Raw genomic sequence first — 21623 nt, forward strand, 5'->3', positions numbered from 1 at the left:
CATGGAAGAATAAAGTATTTTAGGAAGCTGTTATATAAAAAAAGAAATATTACAATAATATGTGTAAATACAGTGAAGATAGAAACAGACCAAAAGATGTCCTAACTCAGGAGATCCAATCTTAAATTGGTACACTAAAGGATACCAGTGCATAGATATCATCGATGGTGAAACAGACTGGTTTCAAATCAACAAAGGAATGGGAAAAGGCTGTATATTTATTTATTCAACATATATGATGAATATATATTGAGGGAAGTTAAATTGGAAGAAGATGACTGTGGTTTTAAAACTGGGGTAAGAAAAATCAATTACCTGCGCTGTGTTGATTTCATTATTATGATAATTGAAAATGCAGATTATTTGGGATTTCTAATATTGAAAGACACAGAGTACAATAAAATATAGGACTAAATTTAGTACAAACTAATTACAGTTCATCAACCAACCTTAGAACTGACAATGAAGATATTGACTATATGAATATAATATTATTTGATTTGATATTGAAGTGACTCATTTAAAAGATTATGAGTATTAAGATCAACTAAACAGTAAGGGAACCACAATCAAGAAACATACTGCATACTAACATTTGATAGAGTAATTATAAAGGACTTAGAAAAGATTTGGATCCATAAAGATTAGAATTGTGCAGGCAATGATTTTCCTTATGACTCTCTATAGAAGTTAAAGTAGGATTTGAAGAAGGTAGAAAGTGTGCTTTTGAACTTTCATGGTGGTGAATACCATGAATAAAAAAGAAAAGAAATGGATCACTGAACAAATTAATTCAGAGTTCTCATAGAAGGCATAAATCCTGGAGAACCAGAGGACTGGAAAAGAGCTGATGTGGTTCACAGCTTCAAAAAAGGGAAAAAAACCAAACCCAGGAAACTACAGACCAATCAGCCTGGGAAGATACTGGAATAAAAAACAGATCTGTGAACATCTAGAAACAAATGAAATTATAACTAGAAGCCAGCACGAGTTTATTAAAAACAAATCATGCCAAACCAATCTTATTTCATTCTTTGGCAAAGTGACTAAATTAGTAGACCAGTGATGCTGTGGACATGGTATACTAGACTTCAATAAGGCATTCAACAAAGTAGTCCACAACCTACTTCTTGGTAAGCTAGAAAAATGTGGGCTAGACAGCATCACCACCAGAAGGATTTGTAACTGGCTGACAAACCATACTCAAGGAATAGTCCTTAATGGTACTACATCTATATGGAGGGAAGTAAGCAGTGGGATACCACAAGGTTCCGTCTTAGACCCGTACTTTCCAATATCTTCATAAATTATTTAGATGAGGGAATAGAAGGAGAACTCATCAAATCTGCAAATGAACCTAAGCTGGCAAGAATAGTCAACACCCTAGAAGACAAGCTCAAGATCCAAAAAGATCGTGACAGACTTGAACAATGGACCCTATCCAACAACTTGAAATGAAATGTGGAGAAAAGCAAGGTTTTACACCTAGGCAGGAAAAGCCAAAGATACAAATACAGATTAGGCAAAACCTGGCTCAAAATCAGTAACTATGAGAGGGACCTTGGAGTCTTAGTACATAATCACTTAAACAAGAGTCAGCAATATGTGGTAGTAGCTAAAAAAGCTAATACAATCCTTGGTTGTATAAACACAGGCATGGAATCAAAATCACGTGAAGTATTAGTACCGCATTGTAAATCCTTAATAAGACCATATTTGGAATACTGCATCCAGTTTTGGTCACCACATTACAAAAAAGATACTAAGACTTTGGAAAAAATGCAAAGGAGAGCAACTAAGATGATTAAAGCCCTGGAGACAAAAGCATATGAAGAACAATTGCATGAATTGGGATGGCTAGTCTAGATAAAAGAAGCACTAGGGGTAACATGATAGCAGTATTCCAGTATTTGAGGGGCTGCCACAAAGATAGGGGGTTAACTTATTTTCCAAAGCACTAGAAGGAAGACAAGAAACAATAGATGAAAACTAATCAAGGAAAGAAGCAACCTGAAATTAAGGAGAAATTTTTAACAGTGAGAACAATTAAGAAGTGAAACATTTGCTGTTGTAGGTTGTAGAAGGTGGTTCATCACTAGAGGTTTTTAAGAAAAGACTGGACAGCCACCTATCTGAAATGGTATATTGTCTCCTGCTTGAGAGGGGTTTGGACTAGAAGACATCCAAGGTTCCTTCCAGCTCCATTTTGATTGAATTGATTAAAATGAGTAGGCGCACATTACCATATTTTGGATGCATTGTGTAAATATTTCATTCTCTGGAGGTCTGCAATGTTGGAAAAAAATGAAAAGGGAAAAAAGGGAAATCAGAAGCAAGATGGGTAGATTCCATTACAGTGGCAAAGGGAGCACTGATGGAAGACTTGAAGAGCAAAAGTTTGTGGACCGATCATCTTGGAGAAAATCCATATGGTTGCTAACAGCCAACATTGACTTGATGGCATACAATCAAGACAGTGTGATAGGTCCAACATTCCATTCGTGCTTAGTCTTGTTTTTAGCTTATTTTGCCTAAAAATGTTTTGGTAATTATATACAGATATACTGCAGAAATTCAAACATTTTATTTTTGCAAATATGAGCTTGATTACTTATAATTTAATTAGCACTTACTAATTATCTTGGTTTTGATTTTAAATGCAAGAGAAGCATTCAGCTTTGTAACTTTTAGAGCTCCATTCTTCTTCTCCATCACACGGTTTTTAATACCTCCGATGGTAAAAAGGGATGATGCTTCAGGCATTACATCAATTTCCATCTTTAGTTTATTACACTGAAAACCTAACAATGAATAGCATATATATATATATATATATTAAAATTTGCATTTAAAAATATTTTGAAGTGTGTAGTGTGAGTTATGGAACAAATTCCTTGTATGCTTAATCACACCTGGCCATACAAAGTATTTTATTCTATTTATCTCTATTATTCTGTCCAAATATATTCATGTTTCTAAATATAATGATAATCACACCCCTAAGATCACCTTAAAAATTCAGTCCAGTCATCCAATTTAAATGCATACTGTACTGAAAAAGTCAGTTCCTCAACAAAATTGCGAGATTTCCTATGTTAAAAAAGATCAACATTGTCAACTCTCTCCATAGCTCAGAGCAACAATTCACAGAAATTAGCTATGATGTTAGATAACATTTCTGTCTTTTCAGTTAAAATTTACATTAGCTTCAGTACATTTTGGCAAACCATTATTCTCTCTTGATCACATTTTATTTGCATTACCAGAACAATTGTTTCTAATCTAAAATTTAAATTATTTTTTATTATATAAAAAGTTTTTATTGGTCAAAAAAGATTTATGCAAATACATATCAGGTATGGTAAATTTTCATTTTTCTTATACATGATAAGAATTTTACTCAAAATTTTAAACACATACAACAGCCATATGGCAAGCAGGTGATACGAAGTAGCTAAGTTTCTTAAATTATTTTATACTAGTTCCTGGAAAAAGTAGTTTTACTTATTTAAGCCAAGATTCCAAGACATTACTCAAATGTATTGTACATGGTGGAAAATGTAGTACTCTGTCCTCTAGATCATTAGCCAGTACTTAATACCAGCCATGTTAGTGAGCAGACTTTGACTATTTTTTTTACTTGAAAATACCAACATAAGACTTATTTTGCCTGACTTTCTGTTTGATGTCACGGTGAGATTGTATGCAAGGAGAGGGGCTCCGCAAATTTGCATTGAATCCTCCTCGTTGGAGAGCCCCCCAAGGGGCTAAAGTCACCCTGTAGGGGTGACAAAGAAAGGAGGGGCACCCAGCAAGTCATGGAGAGCAGCGGCTTTCCAGCTGGACCCAGGGATTCCCTCCCATCCAATGACGAAAAGGAGACGCAGCCATTATGGCTGCCGGGAAGTTGGGGCATCCGAAGAAACAAAGAATGTGCTGGAGTGGTGTAGATGAACTGTGACCGGAACTGGGTGAGGTGATTCTCTTTTTACCTAGAACCTAACCCCAAATAAAATAAACCCTGGAAAAGAGACTCTTTGAAATGCTTGTTTAAGCAGTGAATAATTACAGAGAGAAAAATTACAGACCCAAAAGAAAAAGAATTAAAAGGAGAGCACAAAATCTTTAAAATATAGAAAGATTGGAGTTTCAAACTTTATTGGCAATATTTCAGTAAAGCATTTTAAAATGCTGGAATTATTCATCTGAATATTGACTATTTGCAAAAACTGAAATAAATATTTGTTAGATTTTGTGCAACGTTGAAATTTAAGCTGAAGACATATTTTTAATGGAATATATTCTAAACTCCTACAACCTTGGGAAGTACTGATAAGAAAAAAGAAAAAAAAGTGGAAATAAATAAGATTTGAGGACTGCTGTGCTATCCACTGTTCTATATTTGTCTATTTCATGGTTATTGGAGGTTTAACTGTGAGACTATGGAAGACATTTAAAGAAAGAGACTTTTAAATGCCAGGATCTATGACAGCACTTACAGAGTGGTTTTAAGGAGACATTTGGAAATCTTTCTGGATTACCTAAATGGAATTAATTGACTAACTGTGGGAGATAAAGAAGTATAATTATTGCATTCCCCGCTAGGATTGAGCAAATGTTTTCTAAATTGACTTTCTGAGGTCATAAACAATTGAGATTATGGGACAGTGACAGATTACTGACAGGCTATTGAGCAATATTTGGACCTATCAAAATAAGACAAGATATTGCATCAGGGGGAGATGAGTGGATTTCAAAAAGAAATGGTGTTGATGCCTCAACATACTTATGATATGTTGATAAATAACCACAAGGAGATAAAAGACTTAATGCATGACATTGTGAGGAATTCAGAAAATGTTCAACAAGGGACAATGAATAAAGATCATAAAACACAGGAAATAAGAGGAGATAATAGAAAGTCCAGAGGAAAAGACAGAACAGATAAATCAATGAATAAAACAAGAAGAGAAGAAGACAATAAAGACTTATTAATCAAATAAGAGACAATATGTATTAAGAGATCAAAAAATGGGATTGGATAAAAAAATAGTTTTGAAGAGAAGATAGGGGCTTGGCCATAATCTCCAGAGGTACAGCAGCAAGAGATAGTAGAGATGGAAGAAATATTTGGGCTAAATAGGAAAGATGTAGACAGACAAAGACCCGAGGGAGGAGTTTGGGAGGCAAGTAAAAAAACGAATAAGAATTTAAATACTAAAGCCGGCAAGAGATGATGGCTAGAAAGGGAATGCTGTTTAATATAAGATTGGCTTTACTGAGAGCTTGAATAGAGGTAGAAACAAGATCAAGGAGGAATATTATTATACATATTTTTATATAATATACCAAAAGTAATTGCTAGATGTAAAGATTAGATGTTGAAAGATGGTATCACTATGTACATTTAAATAATATTGTGATTGTTATTAGAATGGCGCAAAGAAACACTGAATAATTAAGCAACGAAGGAACACACTCTAATACAAATATGTATAATACGACAATTATGTAAGTATAATTAATGTAACAAATATTAATATTACAATTATTATTTGTATTTAAATGAATGATACCCAGATCCCTCACTGTTCATGATATTGATGTGTGTGTGTATGTATGTATGTGTATATATATATATATAAATGTATATAATCAAATGCAGCTTATGTATTGCTATATGTACCACTCTAGGGACCTCCAGAACTTTCTGTACCACTGCATTCTGTACCAGCTATAGCTTCCAAATACTCTTCAAGGGTAGCCCCATGTAGAGCATTGCAGTAATCCAACCTGGAGATGACTGGGGCATAAGTGACTGAGAACAGAGCCTCAAGATCCAGGGAAGAATGCAGTTGGCAAATATATAGAATTAGTCTTTGACTTACAACAATTCATTTAGTAACTTTTCGAAGTTATGCCACTGAAGAAAAGTGACTTAGGACTGTTTTTTCACACTTACGACCAGCATCCCTGTGGTCATATGATCAAAGTTCAGATGCTTGGCAACTGACTCATGTTTATGACGTTTGCAGTATCCTAGGGTCATGTAATCCCCTTTTGCAACTTTCTGACAAGCAAAGTCAGTGGGGGAGTCAAATTCACTTAACAACCATGTTACCAATTGAACAACTACAGTGACTCACTTTAACTGTGGCAAGCAAGGTCGTAAAATGAGGCAAAATTCATTTTAAAATTGTCTCATATAGCAACATTAATTTTGAGCTCAATTGTGCTTGTAAGTTGAGGACTACCTGTACTCTTGTTATACTCTGCAAAGATATCTTCAGCATGTCAAGTTTGCTATAGCCCTTATCATTCTCGGTGTTCCTCTTTGGCAGGTAATGGATTGCCTGTGGTAGGAGAGCAGCTGCCTTGCTACCTTCTGCATTCTGACTGGCACAAGGAATATACTGTCTCTGCAGGGCAGCTCAGAAACTTTGCATTAACAAGGACTCAGATAATTCCCCAAATTAAATTACATAGACTCTCTCCCCATCATAGCCATTGGTTGCAGCAGCTAAGATTCATGTGAGGACAGCAACTCTATCAGCATCTGTGGTCTCTTCTCAAACTCCCAAAATCTTTAACCAAAAACTGTCTACCATTGACCTCACCCCATTTCTAAGAGGACTATAAGGGGCGTGCATAAGTGCACAAAAGTGCCTACCGGTCCTGTCCTATTGTTTTCTTTCATTATATGTGTTTATATATAATGTTGTACAAAATAAATAAATAAATAAAATAAAATCTTCTCAGGTGCCATAAAAGGGTGCAGCTAAATATTACAATGTATTTTCCTTCCATCTTCAAGACAGGAAAAAAGCACAAGGAAATCTATGCAGTTAAACTCTTATTCTGGTTTTCTAAGAAGGAACTAACCTCTTCACTTATCTATCCTAGGTAGCACCATAATGCAAGTTCATTTCAATGGTTATTGTTGAAATAAATATGATTTGTCTTTCATTCAAGAGCTCAAGGCAAAACATCCAACAGTCCCTCCCCCTATTTCCCCCCACAATGCTGTGAGATAGGATAAAAGAAAGTGACTGGAGCTTGAAAGGGAAATCTCTGCATTAGAGGATTTTTGAGCTGCTCTGAATTGTCTATACTTTCAGAGGGCTCTTGTTTTCCTATCTTAAAGGCTTTTTTCTGAGGAAAAAAAACAACTTGAAAAATTGCAAATGGAGGTACAAATGTTTGGACCCATGAATGATAAAAGCCTCCACTGGAAACATTGTTATCATTTGAATTCTTTTTCCACATCAGCATTAATTTCTACTTCTGAACTTTAGCATTCAGATCACATTCTGGGAGTCAGGACTCAAAATTAAATGCCTTTATGGCTTTTCCCCTTGTTCATTAGAAACCACAAATAGATAGTGGGAATAATCAAAACCTTCAAGCCCAATCGGTACTCAAGCAAACTAAAGAACTGCAATATGTGCATCGGATCAAGTACCTTTAATCTTCTGAATTGTAGGGGGGGGGGAAATGCTGTGGTGTTTGCCTATGTGCACAAACCTTGTTAGGGAGCAGAAAACAAGTGGGGAAAATGCTTTCATATTAAGAAGAGAGGAAGAAAACGATTCTGACCACTGACAGGAAAAAAAAAAGACAGCCATAATACGTCATAATTTCTCACTCAGGACACCTCAATAAACTATGCTTGCTTGCTTTGTGTGTGTGTGTGTGAGTAAGTCTTTTTTTTAAAAAAGAACGCTCGTAACTTCGACGCTCTCCATTTAAGAGAAGGGATACGGCGCTAAACGTCGGAACCGTTTAACTGCGACCACGCAAGAGCGCGAGCGTTGCGATGCCTCAGGCGCGCGCTGGCATTCAGCAGCTAAACGTTACGAGCAACGCTGGGGCGCGTGGACCCGAGCCTGGACCCGAAAGCCTGGACCCGAAAGTACGGTGGAAGAGCGATCGATGGGCAGCTGGAGCTATATAGGGGGACTCGCTCGGCTAGTGTCTTCCTTGACGGGGAGCCTTTTTCCAAGTGGTTCCATGTTTTGCCGTCCTGTTGCATCATCCATGGATTGTTGATCCGAGGGCTGCTTTAAGAACGGGCGCTTCCCCCTGCGCCCCCCATACCACCCCCCCTCCCCAAAAAAAATCCAGCCCGCGCATGACTCCTCTTCCGCCTCCGTCCTTTCCGCCGGATTTGGAAATGGAAGTGGTATTGACGGTAGCGCGAGAGGAAGGCGGGGTTTCGAGTGCCAGTCCCGAAAATTTCTGGGCGGAACCTCGGACTAAGAAGGTAACGGACCTCATGAGCGGAGCGTTTCCTGAGGCTTCTTCCTTGGGCTCGCCTCCCTCGGATCCCCTTACCCCGTAACAGCGAAGCCCTTGTGCTCAATGCTTCCTCTTCCTCCTCCTCCAGTCGCTGCTTGTTTTCGGGCTGTGGAAGAAGGAAGGGGACTGGCTTGGGTTTCTTCCCTCGCTCCTTCCCTCCCTCCTGCCCGGATGCTGCGGGTTCCTCCCTGCCCTTGGCAACGTACATAATTTCTTATTAAAGAGGAAGCAGATGGACTGATTTAGCAGGGAAGCAGGATTCCTTCAAATAAAGATTGCAAAAATCTAGCCAACCACCGGATTGCAGCTAAGAGGCAGTAAAATTCTCGGAGCTGTCCACGTTTTTACACATCGGTTCTGATAATTTTCTTCCCAGGAATAGCTGCACTTAACTTTATGTGATGGTGATACTTAGAAGGCTTTTAAGGAATTTTGGCAGCCGATCTGTAAACTGTCTGGATTCTTCCCAACAGTAAAAAAGCTGTTGTCTTCCAGCTGTTTCATACAACAGCTCTGTACTCTTTGCACTATTGGACATGGTTAATGTAAAGAATCCAGCTTGCCTGGCCAATACCCATACTTCAAATTGCACAGCATGGTCCTTTGTCATTGCTTGTTCCAAATTCCCCCTTGGATCTTAGAATTTTAGAAAGGAGAGAAACACTAATCGCTGGCTCTAGCAAAGAATCTGCTGTTCAACTTGGACCTAATTTGTATCCGAAACATTAACGACATGGCAAAGCTCTCTAGGAGAGAGCTTATTTGGACAATTTCATTGGACCTAGACATTCTGTTCCATTTCTAGTCCCCTTGAGTTTTCTCATGGCACAGTGGAAACAGGAATAGGAGCCCGTATATTGAAGTACTGTACTCATCAAGATATTTTATTATTATTTGCTAAACAACTTTATCAACCAGGCTGTTTTTATGGATTCCATGTATTTGTCTAGAAAAGTCACAGAGCATGTGCATTTATTTGATTTATAAACCACAGTTGCACAGCAGCTCAAGGTGGTATACAAAGTGGCTGGCTCCTATTTTCCCCCACAATGGCAATCCTACAATGTCTCCATAGCTTGGATAATTTCTTCTGAAAGGAGGTTCTAATAAAAACACATGTTACTCTTGGCATTTAGCATTTTGATGAAAAGTATATATTTTATGCTATGGTTCACCATTTTACTATGCCTATTTTATTCAGGTAAGCAAATAATCATGGCATTTCATCCTAAAATTGTAGCTGTTCAGTAGTTAGAATTGCATATTGGGACATTATTTCACAAGTTTCTCTCAGAGTATATTGGACAAAGGAAGAAATGTCTGAGGAACATGGTCTGCTCTGGCTCCAAATAGGCCTTTCTTAGTTTGGAACATTACTTTCTCAACATACAGTAGTTCTACTAATGTAATCAGGTTTTTTGAGATTAATGTTAAATAAGAATAGCTGGATTTTCAGTTATTGATATAATTTGCTTTTGCTGTAGTGGTTGAGAAAAAGCCACCTAGAAACAAGGCATTTGCAAATTACCTAATATTGGTAAGAACTGCAATTGACAACATTCCAGGCACCTTGACTGAGGAATGAGAATTATAGCAATTGAATCTTAAGAACGCTTGGTTAGATGTGTGGCCTACATGTGCATTCTCATGATGGTATGGATCTTCAGCATTTAAGAGATTTCTACTAATTGTCCAAAGGATTGAGCTGAAAAATCAGCAGAAAATTTAAGTCATTTAAGTATTTTTTGTAAGTGATAATGCTACCAAAACGTTAATTTTCTTAATCTCCTAAATTCAATTTTATATAAAATTTATTTCAGGTGTCAAAATACATAATCTAATCAACAATATTAACTGACAGCAAGTGATGGATGACAGCAAGTCTGAAACGATGGAAGATATTATTCAACTTAATGTTGGAGGCTGTATATATACAGCTAGACGTGAATCTTTATGCCGTTTTAAGGATTCAATGTTAGCAGCTATGTTCAGTGGAAGATTTCCTTTAAAAATGGATAATTCAGGTAAAAGCTTCTTAAATTATAACTAGCTGACACTTGAAAAGATGAACAAATGCATTTCATAAGATAACTTGGTTGCAGGCTTCTTTGCATTATTTTTTCCTATGATCTTGACTACATCTCTTGATTTCTTCCTTCTGCATCAGTTCATTCTTATGTACAGCCCTCATTCTGCAGATGTATGATCTGTACTATTTCATTCTATGTAGAAACTAGTGTCCTGAGTTAAAGCCCAATGCACAGTTGGGGATATGATTAGAGTTGAAGGGGAAATAATTCATCAGTTTTTGTTAGTATTTAATGGATTAGATTTTGAAACACTTTGTGGCTTCAGGGCCATGTACGAGCTCCTGAAAGCTTCATGTATGGCCCAAGGCCTCTCCCAAAGTTGTATCAAACTAATTTGTAATGGAACAGAAAAGTAAATTTACTGCATATTAGGGAATAAATACTAAGCTTCATGTTTAATTATAAATGGGAATGAATCATCATCCAATTTCCTCTTTGTTTGCTTTTTGATGTGTAGCTTCTAGCATGCCACTGAATAGCCAAATATGGTCCTCGGACAAAAAAGAAGTTTATACTTTTAGCCTAGAGGAAAGAAATAGATTTTTTAAAAAGTGAACCCTCCTAAGCAAATATGATATAAAGAGTCCTGGGTCAAAGACAATTCAACCCTGAGCTACATATATTCTCTTCTATAAATATGATATGATGTTAGACAATATAATTTCTAAATAGGTGTTCAAATTTGACAGAGTTATACAATGCTCTCTATATAAACAGTAGTAAACTAGAATAGCTTATGCTATAAAGTAATTCTACCTGATTTGGCTTCTATTAATCTAGTACAAACTGTTGAACTATGTCCAGCTTGGTTAATACAAATTAAAAGTTGTATTTTCTTTTTTGTTAACACAGATTTACTGGGTCAATATAATATACTACAGTAATGGAGGCATACAATGTATGTGTACATTTTTTGTATCTGTTTTCAGGAGCATGCCTTATTGATCGTGATGGCAATCTTTTTAAATATCTCTTAAATTATCTTCATGGAGAAGTTTGGATTCCTGAAAATGAGGAAACACGAATTGCATTACAAGAAGAAGCTGATTATTTTGGCATTCCTTATCCTTACAGTCTTGTTGACCACCTAGCTAATGAAATGGAGACATATTGTTTTAGAACAAATGTAGAACTTAAGAAGGTCAGAATTTTCCTATGTTCTTAAATTATTCTGCAATATATACTCAACATTTGATAAAGGACAAGTAATGCATATTTCTCAGCTGGAAAATAACTTTTACCCTTTTATTTGGGCTTATTCCACAAACTACTTTGTCTATGATGGGGACGCAGTGGCTCAGTGGCTAAGACGCTGAGCTTGTCAACCAAAAGTTAAGCAGTTCAGTGGTTCAAATCCCTAGTGCTGTGTAACGGGGTGAGCTCCCGTTACGTCTGCCAACCTAGTAGTTTGAAAGCACATAAAAAATGCAAGTAGAAAAAATAGGGACCACCTTTGGTGGGAAGGTAACAGCATTCCGTGCGCCTTTGGCATTTAGACATGCCAGCCACATGATCACGGAAACATCTTCGAACAGCGCTGGTTCTTCAGGTTTGAAACGGAGATGAGCACCACCCCCTAGAGTCAGGAACGACTAGCGCATGTGAGAGGGAACCTTTATCTTTACCTTTATGCATACATTAAAACATAGCCCTTCACTAATGGTAAACACAATTCAGTAATCCATTTCAATATTACTGTATTTTCTCTTAACATACTTCTAATAAAAATCTAAAATGTTGTCTGCACATTTAGCAAATGTTGGCTACATATAAAAAATACTTAAAATATTGTTAAGCTGTTTTTCAGAGCAGAAGTGGTAAGACTGCAGATATCTGGATATTTACCATTGGGAAAATACTATGAACTCAATAGGATTACATTGGCAGAATTCAATATTTATGAATAAATCAAATTATGTAAACTATATTAAATAACCAGATTGTTTGATTGAATATATGTGTTGGTATACTCCTTTTCTAGGCACTTGTAGGTTTTTGTGACTCTTATGGCTTAATATGCACTAAACCAACAGTTTGGGTCTTGCATTACCTCAACACTTCTGGTGCCAGCTGTGAGAGTAGAGTAATTGGTATATATGCTACAAAAGCAGATGGAATAACTGCAGTTGAAAAGGAACTAGGAGGACGAATAAATAGTAAAAATATTTACAAAAGGTGAGATGTTTCTCAGCCAGGTGATTATATATTAAAATTATAAATGAATTTATATAACTCATTATGCAATTTCTGTTTAGAGAGAAAAAATGGCAGATATTCTCCAGATGCTTTAGGCTTCAGTATTACTCATTCCTTGTCCTTGTGAACAGTGACATATCATAGAATAGAAATAGAATAGAATTTTTTATTGGCTAGGTATGATTGGACACACAAGGAATTTGTCTTGGTGCATATGCTCTCAGTGTACATAAAAGAAAAGATATGTTCATCAAGAATCATAAGGTACAACATTTAAGGATAGTCATAGGGTACAAATAAGCAATCAGGAAATAATATCAATATAAATTGTAAGGATACAAGCAACAAGGTTACAGTCATACAGTCATAAGTGGAAGGAGATAGGTGATGGGAACGATGAGAAGATTAATAGTAGTTCAGACTTAATTACGTACATCATCATGGGACTTGTTCCTCAACAGCTACCAGGAAGTTAGGTTCCTACTATTGGGCTCAACAATAGTAAAAATAAGAAAATCTTTCCGTTCATTCCTTTTGAGATCTGCTTATTTACCCAAATTGGTTAAGATTGCAGTCTTATATCTAGTCATAATAATATAGTCCCATTAAATGCAATACAATAGAAATTACTTTTGGGTAAAATAATATACTGTCTAATTATTATTTAGAGTAACATTAAAGATTTAATATTAAGACTCTCCAATTACATTTCTATATTGGTGTGTTAACATCTGCTAGGAAATGCCTGTGGATACTCAGTTTCTCTGCTGTGGAATGTTTGAGTACATCTGATACAGTTTTGAAGGATATATAGGAAAAGGAGAGCAAGAGAAAGTCCAGTTATGGAATTAGATTTCTACTTCTGATATGTCTGTGTAATACCATACTCTGGATCTTAATTGTTATTAATAAAACTAAGCCTGGAATATTTAAACATATATTGCCCAGAAAATACAATAGATTAAACAGTAATTCACTCAAATGTAATTAAGTCATTGATTTTGGGGTAGAACTAAATGTTACTCTTGCTATCCATTCAGTTTGATTGCATAAGATCTATCTATTTATCTGGATACCTAGATGGAATTATTATGTAAAAATAATTAGGCAAGTAAGAATACTACATTTAATCTTCAAATTGTGTTATCAACATTCAGCAATGAAGACAGTGTAATCTAGTGCTGGTGCTTGGCTGAATAAACCAGTTCACTTAAACACATAATTGTGCCTTATTGTGCTAAATTGCTTTCTTTCAATCATTTATGACTGTTGGGTAAGAAAAAGTAACTTTAGCAAAGTTTTGTTTTTCATTTAGTAAAACAATGTCTTTTTCTACATTTTTTACTAGAGAGGCTGGAAACAACATCCAGTATATTTGGAGTTACTATTCAGTAACAGAATTGAAGAAGATAATGGATGCATTTGAGGCTTGGGAAGGAAGAGGTATGTGTGTGTGTGTATTTCTATATTTGAAGATGGAATTTTTTAAAACTATAATTATTTATGGTTGGGAATCGGCTGTTGAAGGTTAATCAGGGTATTTTTTTCATTTATTTTGTATTCATTTTAGTCATACAGCAACATAAGAAAAAGGGAATAACTGGCTCTTAACTTAACAAAACCAATATCTTGGGTATTATTACTCAGACTCAAACAACCAACTATCTATTATTTCACTATAGTAAAAAGGTAATCAGCAATTGTGAAATACAAGAAATACCATTTCAAATATCATATATTTGGTTCATGCTATCATTCGTTGGCATGATAGTTTAATATTAATTTCTGCCAGAACAAGTATTGTGAATTTTGAAAACATGCATGTACTTCCCTAAAGAAGTCAGTTTAGTATAATAGCCATTATTTTGTTCCATTTTTGGAAACATTACTACTTCAGGCAATTGCCTGAAATTGAGAAAGGTTAAAAAAATAGTATAATATAAATTATAAAAAGGTAAAAATATTATAAATTAGAAAGTAGGAGTTGCATCCTGCAATCTCTCTCTCCCTCCACATATAAACAGAACAACTACATCAGGCTGAAAATCTTCCAAATGTTGGGAGGTATGCAGTAAAAGCGGGGGTTCCCAATTCTTGGTCCACAAGAATTGGGTCTGTGGCCCATTTGGGAACTGGACTGTGGAAGTGGTGAGCGAGCATGCAAAGCTCCATTTGTGCATGCACAGGATTAGGTTGTGCACATGAAACCATCCCTTTCCCTGTCGTTGCTTCTTGCTGCTGGTTCAGAGCTGGAAAGGTTGGGCACTGCTGAGTAAAAGGAGGAGGAGAGGGAACAAGATTTCATATTTCTTCGTCAGCGACTTCACTTATATAATGCTGGATGTAGTTCAATTTTGTACGTAGAAAAAAATATTCAGAATATTGCTCTTTAATTATGGGAACACAAAGAGAAACTCTTGTAATGAAGGTATGTTTACAGTTGCATTCACACATTCCTTATTGCATATCAGTGAATTTCAGGTAGAAGTTACCAAATTTATGCATCTTGAATATTGTGAAATGATATGTTTGAAATTACAAGGTGCCAGCTACTGGCGAGTACCACAGGAGCTGATAGAGTGTTGGACTCTTGAGGAGCATTCTTTGAAAGGAAGCCTTCAGAATATGTCTCCAGTACGTAAACGGTAGGTATTGTGGTTCATTTTCTGTTGTAGCCTTTAAATGGAATAAAAGTTATATTTGCACTCAAGTTTTTTTATTCAGTATCTTGATAGAAGAATCATGTGTGTTAACATAACATAACATAACATCAGAGTGTTACCATGCAGTTAGTGTATTATAGTGTGTTAGAGAAGGATCAGTAAACCCTCCTGCTTTCAATATGTTAAACAATATATTACAAAATACTAGGGTTGTGTATCTGTTTTGAAAGTTATTAGGAAGAAATGTTTTAGACCTTGTGCAAGGGCAGCACCTGTGCTTTCATTAAAATAGTGCAACTTTTTTCTCATCTCCATTCAAACTGGAAATAAAATGCTTTTGATTTACAGTCACATTTAAATTGAATTAATTATTTGAATAACTCATCTCAATAAGTGATTCTTGGCAGTGAACAATCTTAAATCAATCTTCAATGAAGGCATTTCTTAAAGCAGCACTTATATGGAAACTTCTTTAATGAGTAGCGGAAAGATGCTACACTCATGCTTCTTCTCCTACTCCTACTCCTTTCACAAAAATCCATGTGTTATTCTCTTTACTATAAAATACAGTATTATTTTGTAATAATAATGAATATAAGAAAAATATACTTGGAAATATGATGAATATATTTGGTATTAAATAAGAATACATTTTTCTATTGTTTATGCCAAATACAAATGATTATTAGTATCTGTATGTTGTCCTAGTTCCTCATCCTTGATGTTTGAAATGTCTGATATATGTGTATATATCATTTTAGGCAAATATTAGAGTAAAAATAATTTTTGCTTATTTTTGAATATTATACTTCTGTCTTTACTGGACTTAATTATTTTTTTACAGACGAATAATTGGTTCTCTTGATGAGGAAGAAACTCAGCTGAATAACAGAATAGCTCGGAAGCCAGTTCAGTTCTCTGGCCCCTCCACAAGTACCCACATCAAAGTCAAGAACTCAGCTTCTTTAAAGATAGCAGCATCTTCACATGCCCAAATGGCTCTTAAGCGTCCTAGCAGAGATACTTCTTTAACAAGCAAAAAGATTTCCAGAACTCTTTATGCAAGGACCGTATCATTGACTAAAAATTCTCAGGCCTCTCTTAGAAACGCTGACCATAGGGAAGTTGGCCAAATGATCCCAAATTCTCCCTCAGCCAGAAAATGTGCAACTAGCCGGGTGATAAAACTGAAGCGGACTCCACTCTGTAATGAATTACAAACTCAGCATTCTTCATCAGTTGTGAAGAAAGTTAAACAGCAATTTTCCTCTGCTGCGATTACTGCTACTTCTACATGTCACTCATTAAACTGTGAGCATTCGGGTCTTTCTCTGAGGTGCACTAGTATCAGAGATGGTCTGCAGAATAGCCAGCTGAGTGGTGATGTGTGACACTAGTCTCCAAAGTCATTATTTTTTAACAACATAAATTTTTACCACCTGAAAGGACAAAACAGTCCCAGGTTGCACAAAAATATTGGAAATATTCAAAATGCTCTAGTAAGATGATGGATGGTAGTCAGTTGGTACCATTTTGTAAGGTACATTATAAATCATGAAATATAGATTAAATGTGGATCATTGGTCATTTTAGAATATTATTTATGCTAGATTGGGTGTGTTCCAAGGTTTTTAACTTTTTGAAAACTTGTGCAGTTTTTTTTGGGCCTACTCAGCCTTCCATCCTTCTGAGATTGGTAAAATGAGGACCCAGATTGTTAGGTGGAATAAGTTGACTAAACCGCTTAGAGGGGACTGTAAAGCACTATGAAGCGGCATATAAATCTAAGTGCTACTGCTATAGAGAACAATAAAGTATCTTCCTCCTGAAACTAAGATTTTTACTCTGCTATTGTTCTGGCTGTTCTGTTTTCAATAGGTATGGCCACATATTTCCAAGATGTTAACCATGTTATATTAAACATATTAATATGGTTTGAGGCATACTCTCTTACTACAAACAAAGCTGCGATTCTTACAAAGATAGGTTCTCTGAGCATGCAGGCAGCTGTGAAAATATTTTTATCTACTGACAAAATTATCTTTGGAGTCCATTATTCCAAATTCTCTAGGAATGTTGCTCTTGCTAAATGGTGGGGTTTCCCTATAACTTGCTCAGTTCTTCCTAAACATTCTATTTCCCTACCTAGCCTTCTGGTCTGAACATAGAAAATAATAATGGATCATCAGAAAGATATTTTCCCCCAAAAAGTTAGAAAATACCTTCTCTTGAGGCTATTAGGACACTTTCATACCACCACTATTTCCAATTATATCAAAATCCTTTCATCCCCATTTATCCCAACAGAATTAATTAGTGCTCCCCTCCTCAGTCAATATCGTAACTTCATTTTGGGGACATTTGTCTGGCAATATAACTCCTTTCCCCTTCAGAGAAGAATTTAAGTATCAAGGCCTCATTACCCTTGAAAGGTAGAGGCCAGAACCTGAAAAGCATGCTGAGCACTTTGCAAATGGAAAATGGATTACTGTACCAGGTGTGAAATGCTTCCGGTTCGGACCAGATTAGGCGATTGTGGCAGGTGGTTCGGAGAACCAGTAGCAATGGCAGCATGAGGCTCCGCCCACCCGCCTGGGTGTCATTACTTCCTGCTTTTAAAAGGTAAAAAAAGGCTGATGATCGCGCGCCACAGCTGTGATCGTCAGACCCTTTTTTTATCTTTTAAAAGCATTTTTAAACAACCTATTGCCCGAATAGGTTGTAAAAAAATGCTTTTAAAAGTAAAAAAAAAGGCTCCAACCATCACAGCTGTGGCACATGATCGTTGGAGCCTTTTTTTAAATTTAAAAACATTTTTTTACAACCTATTCGCCGAGCTGGTAGTAAAAAAATGCTTTTGAAAGATAAAAAAAGGCTCCGATGATCATAGCTGTGACATGTGATCAGAGCCTTTTTTTACTGGGGTGGTGGTGGAAGGAGTCAGTTTTTGCTCCCAATAGGCTTCCCTGAAGCCTGCTAGGCAAAAAATGGGTGCAGGCAAAAAACGGGGGGTGGGGGCAATCCATTTTTGAGAGAAAGAGAGAGAGAGAGAGAGAGGGAGGGAGGGAGGGAAGGAAGGAAGGAAGGAAGGAAAGAAAAAAGAGAGGAAGGACAGACTACAAACCTGGCACTAGATGCAGCTTCAGAGGATAATCCAGGGCTGGAAGGGACCTGGAGGTCATCTAGTCCAACCCTGCTCCAGCAGGACATTGTTAGGCAGTTTCTGTCTTTTGATCCACCAGTCACAGTTACATAGCCATGCCCACCCAATCACATGACCCATCAAGCCACACCCACAGAAATGGTAGGGAAAAAATTTAGATTTCACCACTGTACTGTACCCATAAGTTCCATGTAGCTGTAAGCATTATAGAAGCAAGGCTAGTTTCCAACAGGCATGCCATTTTTTTCTGAGTATTTAATCTTGTAGCAGCCATAGGATTATTCTGGCTTACTATTCCCCCTCCTTGTATTAAAGAAACAGAATGAGCATTGGAGGTCAAGTCTTTTATCTCTGGAATAGGCAACTGTTTCTCCTAGCAATGTAAATAGACAAATATGCAACAGTGCTCAAGGCATTCATTCAGAGGCACTTTCTAGAGATTTAATTTTCCTTAACCTTAATGGATGGCTTTGGTCTTCTGGACCAAGAGAAGCTTGTGTAAAACAGAGGCACTTGACTATCAATAAATGAGACTTCTTAAAAGGAAATATTTTAATTTTTTAAAGCCCAGAGATATATGACTTATTTTTCCTTTTCAAGACACTGAATGGAAGCAGTATCTTCCTTTTGAAGAACGGAATAGAAGCTAGCTATAAAAATCCTAAAAAAAACCTAAATTCCCCTCATCATTTTTGGCAGCGTGAAAAGTGCTTTATCAAAGAAAGAAAAGGTAGTATGCTTACATTGGTTAAAATATTTGACAAGGATTTGTGAGACTCCTTATGTTTAAGGGGATAGTATAACTAAGTATAACCCTCTGCCAGCGAAAATAGTAATTTTGCAGTAATTGGATCAGAGGCCCAAGATGGTGGAAGATGAAGTAGCCTATTGCAATAGTATTAGTGGGAATGTTAAGTATGCCCTCTTGAACTCCTCAAATAAGTGTAGGAATAGCTCCCCTCCCGGAAAAAAAAAAAAAAAAGGAACCTGAGACTGAAATACATTCAATTTTTAGTCCACAAAAATAATCGATCATTAAAAAGAACTGAAAGGTTTGGAAAAACTGTACTGTGTAAGTTATATAAATTTCAAATGGAAAAAAACAGACATTTTACAAATGTTATAGCATGGAACAATTAATACATAGTTTTTCTACTATTATGATTAATCTTGAATATTTTTTTGGATATGATATTAGGTCACACAGAACTATGAGATTTGTCATGTACAATTGTTGAATTCTATCTAATATGGGAAGCGTGAAAAATGTTATGTATTTACATAACAGTCCACTATTAGAGATGCCAATATTTTACTTCTTTTAATACTGAATGATTGAAAACAAACTGGGCAGTAATTAACATCTATAATGAAATCCTCTTATAGTTTATTTTTCAACATCAGTCTAGTAGTTCTATTAAGTACTGCTGGCTAAAAACTGCATTATTATGAAAAAATAATCTTGAGCACATTGAGCAAAGCTTTCCATGTAGAAAACAAGATAAAGTTAAGACCATTTTAGCAAGTTTGGTTTACCACAATTGTAATATTTTTCTCAAGCTGTTTCTCCAATATTTGTGGAGTACACAACAAAGGAGGGGAGAAGCACCTTTAGTGAAAAAACTAAGATTACTGTTATCATGCCACCAAAGTCACAGCTGGCACGGTGACTGAAAGGACAGGTGTCTCTCCAGAAGTCTCTATTCTTGGAGGACATAAATTACAAGGAGAACCCCTTGTTATATTGCTGCACAAAGGACTGGGCTCTGTAGGGCCTGGAATAGGATGCTTTTGCTGTGCTTTCTCTGGGTATGCTCCCTTTTCTAGATTTTTTATGGGTGTTGGTTGCTCTTGAGTTTTTACTATGCCTCTGTTTTTGGGCCTGAAGCTATGATGGTGCTGCCGTCGGTATTCATGTTGAGGGTGACTCTTCGGGTTGCTCTGATCAGACTCATCACCAGGATTTTGGGGCTTGAGAGAACCATTGATTCGAATGCTATGATAGTGCGCATGAAATCTTCGTCTCGGACCTGAAGGCACATTCTGTCCAGGAAGAAAAAAGAACATCAGGACTCATTTCAGTGCAATTTCAGTTCAGTTTGGTAAAAGTTGGGTGGGATTATGATGTCTACCAAAGCATATCTATTATATTATGCATGTCAGCACCGCAGTCATTGACGCTGTTCTAATGACCCCATCAACTTTGCTGCCTCTACGGGCTGGAAGTCTAAAATCATATCCTTAAGCTAATCATTGGCAATTTGGTTGAATTGCTACCACTGTAACTGCATTCCTCTGACAATAAAACAAAATGACACTGGGCCTGGCTTAGCTCAACTTTACCATGTTTCAGAAAATGAAACGTTTTCGGTGTTCAGTATTTGATCCAGGAACGGATGCAACACTAGTCCAGGAATGGGTGCAATTGGCACACAAGATAAATTTGTGCAAAGGACCCCTGTCCATGGTAGTTGATTAGACATGGATGAAGACAGATTTATAGACATTCATTCATTGTTCTGGAGACATTTAATCAGCTAGACAGAGTTGGTATAAGTGAAAGACAGAAAAGGGTTTATATATGGATGTGAGATTAAGCCATCATTGTGATCTCTTCAATTTATTAATCAATGCAGCTCATCAATGCGGCTCATTTTGGACTGAAAAAGAATGTATATTTTACTCATGTTAAATTTTAAGAACACAAGAATTAGCTGAAAGGTGTCACTTACATAAATCAAATCCAAAGGTGTTGCAGAATCTAGAATCTTTTAATAATGCAGCATTTTAAAAAAATTCTGAATCTGGGAAGAAATTGACCTGATGAAAATAATCTCAACTATGTGTCTATAAGATGTTTCTCATACGGTTGTAAATTTTTAATTTTATAATTTTTATGCTGATTCACAGACAAAACTTTTTCTTTGGCCTTTACCTGTTTATTTGTTGAAATTACATGAGAAGAGGATTCTGTAACCTGGAGAACTTGGCTTGAACCTTTAGTTATTGTTGTTTTATGATCAGAAGACTTGGTAGGAGTTTGATTAGAATATTTTTGGTTATATGTATTTCGCATGCTGGTCACTGATTTTGAAATTTCTGATTGCAGCAACACACTGGATGGTGTTCTAGAGGAGTAATTGTTTTTTGGATGGAAAACTACAAAGGAAAATGCAAATTTTATCATATAATATACTGACGTGAATTCCAGAA

General features: G+C 36.3%; 3 protein-coding genes across 8 annotated transcripts in view; 1 reads left to right on the plus strand and 2 right to left on the minus strand.

The window, feature by feature from the left end:
• Positions 1–8506, minus strand: part of LOC131200577 (shugoshin 2-like) — a 34823-nt gene extending 26317 nt beyond the window's left edge. Inside the window, exon 1 of one of the 3 annotated variants that reach the window (XM_058187591.1) lies at positions 8335–8506. In XM_058187591.1, coding sequence (XP_058043574.1) covers positions 8335–8506 — 172 coding nt within the window. Of the gene's footprint in view, positions 1–2633; positions 3333–8334 lie in introns of those variants that run through there. The other 2 variants (XM_058187572.1, XM_058187561.1) reach the window with 2 other exon arrangements.
• The window catches only part of KCTD18 (potassium channel tetramerization domain containing 18), a 60336-nt gene extending 43254 nt beyond the window's left edge, over positions 1–17082 (plus strand). For 2 of the 4 annotated variants that reach the window (XM_058187651.1, XM_058187640.1), the window contains 6 exons: positions 10119–10322; positions 11318–11529; positions 12370–12563; positions 13933–14027; positions 15127–15229; positions 16092–17082. In XM_058187651.1, coding sequence (XP_058043634.1) covers positions 10166–10322; positions 11318–11529; positions 12370–12563; positions 13933–14027; positions 15127–15229; positions 16092–16638 — 1308 coding nt within the window. In that variant the 5' untranslated portion in view covers positions 10119–10165 and the 3' untranslated portion in view covers positions 16639–17082. Of the gene's footprint in view, positions 1–8114; positions 8264–9375; positions 9500–10118; positions 10323–11317; positions 11530–12369; positions 12564–13932; positions 14028–15126; positions 15230–16091 lie in introns of those variants that run through there. The other 2 variants (XM_058187630.1, XM_058187660.1) reach the window with 2 other exon arrangements.
• Positions 17083–19936: 2854 nt separating this feature from the next.
• Positions 19937–21623, minus strand: part of SPATS2L (spermatogenesis associated serine rich 2 like) — a 47251-nt gene continuing 45564 nt past the window's right edge. Inside the window, exons 11-12 of the mRNA XM_058187750.1 lie at positions 21346–21569; positions 19937–20453 (exon numbers count right to left, since the gene is read on the minus strand). Coding sequence (XP_058043733.1) covers positions 20049–20453; positions 21346–21569 — 629 coding nt within the window. The 3' untranslated portion in view covers positions 19937–20048. The remainder of the gene's footprint in view (positions 20454–21345; positions 21570–21623) is intronic.

Source organism: Ahaetulla prasina, chromosome 1 (genome assembly GCF_028640845.1).
Source record: "Ahaetulla prasina isolate Xishuangbanna chromosome 1, ASM2864084v1, whole genome shotgun sequence".
Lineage (NCBI taxonomy): Eukaryota > Metazoa > Chordata > Lepidosauria > Squamata > Colubridae > Ahaetulla > Ahaetulla prasina.